The sequence below is a fragment of the Falco peregrinus genome, chromosome 11 (genome assembly GCF_023634155.1).
Source record: "Falco peregrinus isolate bFalPer1 chromosome 11, bFalPer1.pri, whole genome shotgun sequence".
NCBI lineage: Eukaryota > Metazoa > Chordata > Aves > Falconiformes > Falconidae > Falco > Falco peregrinus.
In genome coordinates this window covers 6,624,578-6,633,920 of record NC_073731.1, presented here as the reverse complement: position 1 = coordinate 6,633,920, position 9,343 = coordinate 6,624,578, and the positions used below count along the sequence as shown (strand labels likewise).

Below are 9,343 nucleotides of genomic sequence, written 5' to 3'. Positions count from 1 at the left end.
TGATTTTGCCATAGGAAATGAAAACAAAGGATACAAAATTAGGTCAGAAATCTTGTTTTCCTCTATACCACTGACTCCGTTGTGTAAAATAGACATTCACACGTCCACTCTATTAGATCAGGGTAGAATAGGAGATAGGGACGTAAGAATAGCTGTTCTGGGTCAGACCGAACGTCATGTAGGCCAGGTTCCTGTCTCCAGTGCCTCAGGAAGAAAGGGGCAGTAGTGTAGTGACAGTTCCCAACACATTTGCCCAACTTCTAGATCATCGGCTCAGGGACTTCCCGAACCAGAGACAAAGTTAGGGGTGGGGTATTTTTTGGTTCAATGCCCTTTGATGAGTGGCTCTTCCCCTGGGACCCAGTCTGAACAGTTTTGCTGCTGTGCAGACTGGCAATCTATCGGGCTTTTCAGTGTCCTGCGGCAAGGAGTCCCACAGGTGATCACCTGGCTATGTGCCTCCAGACCTTGCTCCTGAAAGGTTGTGGCTGACCAAGCCCAACATCTACTGGGAAGCTGGGCAGTATGTCTCCAACGCTGGCAGCCAGAGCCCCAGCACTCAGCCAGAGCTGTCTTCCCTGGACTCATCAGCCAGGAGCTGTAGCTGAGGATGCGCCCTGCTTCCAGCTCGTTCCCCCCTGAACCATGGAAGATGCTTGGCAGTGAGGCCTCATGTTAAGGAGGGGGCGACCGCACCTCCGCTTGCCTGAGGAGAGCCGCTGGCCAGGGGAGCGGCCACTTCAGAGGCCAGGCCGTCCATCCAGCCCTCTTTTCCCCTCAGAGAGCAAAAACCCGCTCGCAGGGAGCGCCATCACCTCAGCGGCCCCGCCGCCCCCTCAACGGTCCCTCAACGGTCGCGCCACGAAGGCGCGCGCCCCCCGCCCCATAACGGCTGCGCTGCCCCAGGTAACGCGGGGCAGGAAAAGACGGGCGGCTGCCGCCGGCCCGGGGCAAGGGAGGCTTCCATTGCAAAAGTGACCCCAAAAGCTTCGTGTCTCCTACGCCCAGCCCCGAGGAGGCACGGAGGAAAGGCCTACGGCTCCCGCTCCACTCCCGGGCAGGGAGGACCCGCACATCTCCTCAGCGAGCGGCGGGCGGGAAAAGCCGTCTCCTCCGCGCGCCGCCGCCTCAGCCGCGGGAACGCGCCCGCCCGCCGCTCCCGGGCCGCCTCAGCCAGGCCGCGGCGGGGCTGCCCTGCCCAGGTAGCCCGGCGGACACCTGCAGAGCGGGGCTTCCCGAGGGAGGCGGGGTGGCGGGCTGCGACCCGGCAGGGCGGCCCAGGGCCGGGGCTCGCCGCCTCCCTCCGGAGGAGCAGCCACCGCCCGCGGCCCGCTCCCGCTCGCGGCCGGCCGGCCGACCAACCCTCCTCTGCACCCTCTTCTCCGCCTCCGCCGCCGCCTCCTCCTCTCCTGCTAGTACCTGCCTTCCCCTGCTCCTGCCATTCCCCTCCTTTCCCCCCTCCTTCCCCCCTCATGCATATGGATGGGCGCATGCGCGGGCGGGCGGCCTCCCCGCCTGCCGCCGTGGGCTAGATGAAGCCGAGCGGCGGCGGGGCTCCCAGACGGGCGGCCGGCTCCCGGGCGGTGTGTGTGCTGCATGTGCGTGTGTGTGCGTGTGTGTGTGTGTGCGTGTGTGTCTCGGGGGGGCGGGGGGCTCGCCGCGCCTCCACCGCGCGGTGGCCGGCGACCTGAAAGAAATAAAAGGATCGGGATAATAATCGCAATAAAAAAAGAGAGAGAGAGCGAAAAGAAAAGGGAAAGAAAAGAGGGAGGCGAGAGAATAAGGAGAATAAAAGGAGGCTGGGCTGCTTTGCATTGAAGACTGGGGCGCTATTGAAAGCGCTTGAAAAGCGGCGTTGTTCGGCGCGGGTGCGCGCCGCGGCCGGCGCGGTATATTAGAGCGGGGCGGCGGCGGCGGGCAGCAGCGGCGGCGCCTCCTCCTCCCCTCCTGGCCCTCCCCACGCCGTCCCGGAGCGAGCGGCGGCCTGCAGGCGGGCGGGCGGGCAGCGCGGCGGCGGCATGCGTGCGCCCCGGCGGGCAGCCGCGGCGGCGTGCTCCCTCGTCCTCTTCCTGGCCCTGCTGGGGCTGCGGGCAAAGGTACGTACCTGGGCGCCGCGCGGCCCGGGGCGGCAGCTCCTCCGGGAGGGGCGGGCGGGCGAGGGGCGGCTGCGGCGAGCCCGAGGTGGGCTTGCGGCTCCGCCGCGCCAAGCGGGTTGGAAGGATTTTGCCGGTTTTCGGCGAAACGCGGTTCCCGCAGTGATTGCGGGAGATAGCTTTTAAAACACCCCAAACCTTCAGCGGTGCACAAGGCGCTTTTGCAGGGCTCCTTCAGGGAGAGCGGAGTTGCTGCCGCAAACTTCTCCGCCGAGATAGCAAACGCAGAAGTTCTCCTTGCAGCAAGACTTAATTCCCTGGGAATAAAAAATGCAATTTCTGCAAACTGCTTATTTTCGAAATTTCTTTTTTCTTTTTTTTCTTTTTTTTTTGTTTGTTTTGTTTTTAAACCAGGTCTAATTGCACTACTCCTGGGGTGACTAATGAGCAAGGTCTGAATCTCAGCTGGGCAGCCTTGAGCAGGGAGGCAGTTTTCCCTGTCTCAGCTGCACCTCTGAGAAGGCAGAGGGACTGTGTTTCCAGGGTGCTTTAGTTCCATCGTTTTGTTGGGTTTGCCCTCGCCTGTGCACTCTTGGTTTCGTTTAGTTTTATTTCCTAACGATTTAGAAGCCTTCCTCACATAGTGTTTTATGGAGTTGGTACTTAAGGTTCTTTTTTAGTGTTAGTGGCATTATTTAGTTGGGAAGACTTACGAGTCTTTCTTATGGATGCCTGATAGGGAAAAGCTTGCAGTGGTTGCCTTTTTTATTTTTGGTTTGTTGCGTGTGGGTTGGTTTTTGTTGGTTTTTTTTTTTTTTAATGCGTGTGCTTCTTGAAAGCATACTTAAAATTACTTTCTCCTGTTTGCAGAGTTGTTGTAGATTGCATTTGTGGAAAAAAGTGAGGTAACTGTTTCTTGTTTCTTTTTTTTGTGGATTTTTTTTTTTCTCCGATTCTTTCTTGGGATTAACAGGTGACTTTAGCGTCGGGACAGTTTGAGTTGGAGATCTTATCCATGCAAAATGTGAATGGTGAACTGCAAAATGGAAATTGCTGTGATGGCACCCGAAACCCAGGAGATAGAAAATGCACCAGAGACGAGTGTGATACCTATTTTAAAGTTTGCCTGAAGGAGTATCAGTCGCGAGTCACTGCTGGCGGTCCTTGCAGCTTCGGATCCAAATCCACTCCTGTCATTGGAGGAAATACCTTCAATTTAAAGTACAACCGGAATAATGAAAAGAACCGGATTGTTATCCCTTTCAGCTTCGCCTGGCCGGTGAGTTGCGTGGCCTGCTCTGGCTCTGTGTCTGTTGGATGGTGCTGTTTGAGATGTCCATAGTGAGCTGAGCTCTAACTTCTTGCGCAAGGGGAAAGGGACCAGGATTGGGGAGGGAGCAGGCATCCTGGCAAGAGTGTCAGGAATCCACTGCACAGAAAGAGTGAAATGTGGTGGTGTTTTTGTTTTTGTTCCCTGGGGCTCACAATGCACAGCCTGTTAAATTTGAAAGTCAGATGTGCAGTGAGGGGGATCTAAATGGGTCAGGGAAGCAAACCCAGTATCTCTGCACTTTACAGCATGAATAAGTCTCTTGAGACTTAGAAGGTCAGAAGTTCAGGGTTTTTCTTTCTCCCCCCCCCCCCCCCCCCTTCTTTTTCCTAACCAGTGAAGTCTTGGGTTTAAGCCAAAAGAGCAGTGGGTTAGGGGCTGTAGAGGGATCCCGTGTGAAAAGTGTGTGTCATAGCTGGCCTCCTTCCCCGGAGCTGTGTTTGGGAAGGCTTCCTGCTTCTCCCAAGGGGAAATCTCACTGCACAGCTTGGTGTTGATGGGAGCTGCCGTTGCTGCTCTTAGCGAACTAGTTGCCAGCTTCCCTGGGAAGCTCGCTGTGTTTTGAGGTACTTGCAGACTCCAGAAACTAAAGACTGAGAAAAGCCTGGCCTTAGCTTTTGGTCCATTTCTCCCACTCCTCCCCACAACACACCTTTTCCTGGCCGCTTGCCTTTGCGGTCTGTAGATTCTGGCTTCCCTCTAGTGTGAAAAACTGGATGGCTCACAGAGGTGGGGCTCTTTGCCAGGCACTTTTCCCAGCGTTGCCCACTACTCTAGCAAATACTGGTCAGCCTTGTGGAGCGGTGAGATGGAGAATGGGTGACCCCTTCATTAGCTGAAGTATGCTTTGTTGTTGGTCATGTAAAGAACACTCGCGTAGACTTGAAGTGCTGCTTGTCTCTTCTGGGGCTCTTCTTCAAGAGGGTTGAAGCTTTGGTCTGGTCAGCTCTGCAGAGGAGTCCTCTGCTTGCTGCACAGAAACCGAGGACCATATTTCCAAAATGGCCATCGCCCAGTACAGACCCACAGATGCAGGCTCCAAGGCTGTAGTGTTTCTCGACATAAAGACTGCTGTGGTCTTGGATGGCAGGAGGTGCATTATTTTGTGCCCTGCAGTTCTGTGTGCAGGCAAGCAAAAACTGAGGACGACTGATCTGGGGGTCTCTTATGCACATGCAGTGTTCTGTCTTTTGAGATGTCTCTCTGGGATACTATGGTATGGAAGCTGAAGACTCCCGAATTTATGCTCTTAAATTTAGGGATCACCTAGGAAACAAAACTGTTTCCCCCTGCCCCCCTTCTCCAAAGGTGCTGAGCAGACAGTTTCCCACCAGCTGCCCTGGGATACGTTGATGCTCAGCAGTTTTGAAAAGCCAGTCATCCTAACCTAGATGCCTAAGGTCATTTTTGTGAGGGGAGGAGGGCTCTTACATGTACGCAGGGGTGGGGTGAATCTTGTTTCCTATCCTCTGTCACTATCGCTGCTGGCGAGGTGGATGCATGTGTAGACTTCCCGCTCCCTCCAAAGCTTGGCCCTTCCTAGTCTGATAAGAACTGGTTGCTGGGAGGGCCTGGACTTTTGTGGGGGGGAAAGCCCGCCCCAAAACCGTTCCTTCTCCAGTTGTAGCATAGACACCCACTTTGCAGTCCTATGGCCAAGTGCTGCAAGACAGCCGTGTGTTCTTGAAATGTCCTGTGCTGCCTCCTGCCTGCCTCCTCTGTCGGCTGTGACTTCTGGAGTTATTGAGGGCTGGAGAGGCACAAGGGTGAAATCAAGTCTGCGTTTTTAAGGAGATAGTATTACAAAGTACAATAGCAGAGTTAACAAAAGTATTCTGTGTTGGAACTACAAGTCCTTCCTTTCTTTCTTTCTCTTTTTTTTTCTTTCTAACTTGAAATGAGATAAAACTGTTATCAAATATGCCATCAAAGGGATAAAGGGCTTTGTAAAAATCTGAGGTATTTGAAGCTCTGCCAGTGGCTGCAGTGCTTGTGTTGCAGATTTTGACTTTTTTTCAGAAAAGTCAGGTTCATCAAGGATTTTTTTTAACTAGACCTCTGTGCTGCTCCCAGTAATTTGAGCGTCTTGAATCTGAAGATGTGTATATAAAAATGATGGAAGGAACACGTTCAGTTTTCACAACACAACCCCTTTCTTTATAGGTCTGGGAAGGGAAATGTGTGTAGAGGATGGATTTGGGGGGTGGGGACCCTGGGAGAAGTTTCTTAAGCTTGCCTGCATCTTAGTAAAAGAAATGGTTCTATTGTCCTGCTGAATCTAATTGAGCATTTGAATCCTAGAGCAGCAGCAACAAAACTCCAGTGCAGCCTTTGAAACATGTAAAACTCGACAACTTCAGACACTCAGGTTCTTAAGACTGGAATTTTTGGAATAAACTCTTGCATGTTCCCATGCAGAAATGCACTTTTTGAGATTGTGATGATAATCTGTTTGCAATTATCAAGCCTGCCTCCCAGCTTTAACTTCCGTAGGACACAGCTTTTATGCTAGCCATTGTGACTTTCAAATGGCATTTGAACAAAAGAATATCTAATGTGGCAAAGCTCTTACTGGTACTAAAATTGTGTACACAAATCACTTTAGGCATTTTGAAAGCTCTACAAATAAAGTAGTAAACGTAATTAGTCAACTCAAATCTGATGCTGAAATTTCAGAACTTAAATTTCTTTAGATGGGTGAGTACTGTTGACTTTAGTAAAAGCTTGAGACTAAGCATTGCATTTACTAATGTGGCTAATGATGAGAGTTGTCTTTGAATACATGCAACTGTAAATTACAGTAAAGGTAATAGGAGCTAGACTGAAATGTTAATCATGTTGCACTTATATTCATGCTCATCTCTGAATATGTGCTGTTTGTGCTCTACTGTCTGAGGTGGGCTTTTCTTAGATGCTTCAGCTTGAGTCAGTAACATAAAGAAGTCTTGTTGCCTTGACTACTTTAAAAAAAAAGTCTCTTCTCATGTCAAGCTATCCCCTTATGCTGTTTGTGAAAAATAGTTATATTGCATTAGAGGCCTTTAATTCATCATGCAGGAGAAGAAAAGAGAATGGTGTGCTTTAAACGCATTGTTAGATTTGTCTTGTAGTTATAATGTAGATTTGAAGTGTTGGAGTCTTATTAATTACTTATGCGGCTTGCTTTTGTCAGTTTTGATATGTACCCCTGTGAGTAATGGGTGTGGAGATGGTGGGCCATAAATTAATTTAAGTGATGGGAGGCTTGAGTAAGTTGCTAGGAAACAGGGCAGCAGACCAGCATAAAGGAGCTAGGGTGTATGAGGAAGCTGCCCCTGTAGAGGCTAGTAATTCTTGAGAAAATTGAAACAATAGTGATGATTATTTAAAAAATAAATAAATATACATATTTATTTTATATATGTGCTTGCTTCTTGCATTCGAGACTTCAGTGACTTTCTTCAAGGGAAACTTGGCTTATGAAGCCGTATAGAAAAGTATGAAACAAAAGAATTTCCATGTTCCACTTGTCAAAGTCTGTCTCAACAAGTTTTGTATCGTGGTATACACATGTTCTTCTCTGACATAAATCAAGTCTCTTGCCTTTCTTAAAGAATCCAAAGTGTGATGTGTGCTATACCTTAAGGGAGCTGCGCATGAATTAACTAAACAAAGCTTAGCACTAAACCTTGCTTTTATGTAAAGAAAGATATTGGGGGGGTTTGGCGAGACTGTGAGTAAGAACGAGGTCAAACTTGGCAACACCTTTGGTATGCATAGCTCCAATTTCAAATGGCTTGTTTATCCTGAAATTATGATCCTTGTAATTATTTAATATTGGGGCCAATTGCACCAACACACCAGGAAACTATTGAGGTGGAAAAAAAAACCCCACCAAACCTCCAGCATCTAAATGACTTTAGCATAAAATACAATTAAAAAGAGTTTTGAATGTGTTATTTAAATGTTATTCTAAAAAATAAAATGGTCAGCCTTTGCCCTTCCTAGGGACAAGTCTTACAGCTACCGGTACCTGAAGATATTCCCGAAGTTTCTGGCTAGAAAGAGACAATGAAAGAGCTTCAGTGTTTTTTTTTAACCTGTGTGAACTTTCTCCCCCAGTCTTGATACAAGAGGCTTCCAAAATACTTATCTGCATCTGATACTAAAGTAACAGCCTTTTGGATCACAGAGAAAAATATCACTTCATTCAACTGCTTTTTTTTTTTAAAAAAAAACAAAACCAAACCAAAGCAGAACACCAACAAATAGTAGGTAACAGTCATAAGACTAAAGCATGTTTTTTGATTTGGTTTTTCCCTGCCTCCAGTTGACTTTTTGAAAACTTATAGAAGCAAATGCTAGATAGTCTTCAAGCTTTTCTTAGAATGCCTGATAAGTAATCTTGGAGCATGGGCAGATGAGAAGAAATTTTTGTAATAACAAAATGCATATTAATCAAATCCATGCTATGTCATTTATTGTTGACTAATAATTTAAGAATAAGTCTTCAGCATTCAAAGTGCAATGTTTTGCCTAGGATTACTAGGTTTGGATAAAGAGACCTGAGAGTATTAAGTAACATCTGAAGCGTAGTTAGTGTCCACGAGGTTGCTTTTTTCCCAGGACTGCAGAGAAGCAATGCATCCATTCAGAGTCTTACATGTTTTTAAGGGTTATTTATGTTCCAGTCAGTTCAGAACTTCATCTTCCTGGTAAATCCATTTGACTGTATTATCATAATATGCCTAAAAATAAATCCTCTTCTTGCCTGCTCCCAGAATTTTTGTTCTTGTTATAATAAAGGCCTGCTCCAGTTTAATTTCAGTGGCAGCTGGATTGGGCCTGGCATTGAAGCTTATTCCTAAACTTTCTCAGACTACATACATCCAGCACTGTCAGATTGTTTGTGCAGCTGGAAGTCTGCATGTCTGAAAATGAATTGCATAAAATTGATGCTTTATGCTTAAAATTCTAGTTAACTGAAGGAAACTAAATGCTTCATCGTGGACTGAAGGCTAGAATAGCAGTAAACTAGTTCTGAAGCTAGTAAAGTTGGGCCTTAGCAAATTGAGATGATGTGCCGTACAAGAGGCTTGCAGCCTCAGACATGGCACTTACTCCAGCTTCAGTTCTGAAGTCTGGTGCCCTGCAGTACACACACAAACCTTAAGCTACAGTTCTTAAACGTATTTCTATGTAGATGATATTAATGACAGGATTGGATTTGAAAATTCAGACTGAACTTGAGTTTGCATTTCTGCTGACGAATAGAAGTTTTATATGTTAATTGACACAGTTCTAATAATTCTAGCTGGTAACCCATATGTCTTGACATGGGGAAAGATGTCAAAACTAGAAGCTGATGCATTCATTTCTTGTTAGTCTGTGGAGCTTATGGTTCTGTGGTCACTATTCTGCAGCTTAAATTACACTCATTATTCTTGTAGTATTCAGAAGAAACTGTAAAATGTGGATAGAAGTGGTTAAAGTGGTTTGTAAATAGTCAAACATCCAGAGTCCTTTACCAGTTCAACCCAGTTCTTATGCACTTAGGTAAATAAGTAGAAAGACTTCTTGTTCAGGCTTGCTCTATGTGAACCTGACTGTTTTGCTTGGCTGGCTACTAGGTATTCTCTCTATTAACCTTGCCACCCTTTTGTAACTGGTGGATTTAATTATCAGTGGGATGCTTTAAACAGGTAGGGGGACTGATAAGAGCAGGTAATCTGCTTGTTGGGGAAGGTTGAAAGCAAGCATTGACATTTTGGCCTACCTGTTAGTCTTTGACAAGTGGGGCTCCGTGAGAAAATACCTCTGTAACTAGATAAGGTGCTGATTAGAAATGCTGTTGTTGTAGGAAGCACCCTGGTAGCCAAGATCATTTAAAACCATTAGTTTGAAAAGAAAGGGAAAAAAGGAAGAGGGTGGGAAGACACTG

At 47.5% G+C, this 9,343-nt stretch overlaps 1 protein-coding gene across 1 annotated transcript in view; it reads left to right on the top strand.

Moving 5' to 3' along the window:
* Window positions 1-1,402: 1,402 nt before the first annotated feature.
* JAG1 (jagged canonical Notch ligand 1) overlaps window positions 1,403-9,343 on the top strand; it is a 36,500-nt gene continuing 28,559 nt past the window's right edge. Inside the window, exons 1-2 of the mRNA XM_055816570.1 lie at window positions 1,403-2,096; window positions 3,067-3,372. Coding sequence (XP_055672545.1) covers window positions 2,019-2,096; window positions 3,067-3,372 — 384 coding nt within the window. The 5' untranslated portion in view covers window positions 1,403-2,018. The remainder of the gene's footprint in view (window positions 2,097-3,066; window positions 3,373-9,343) is intronic.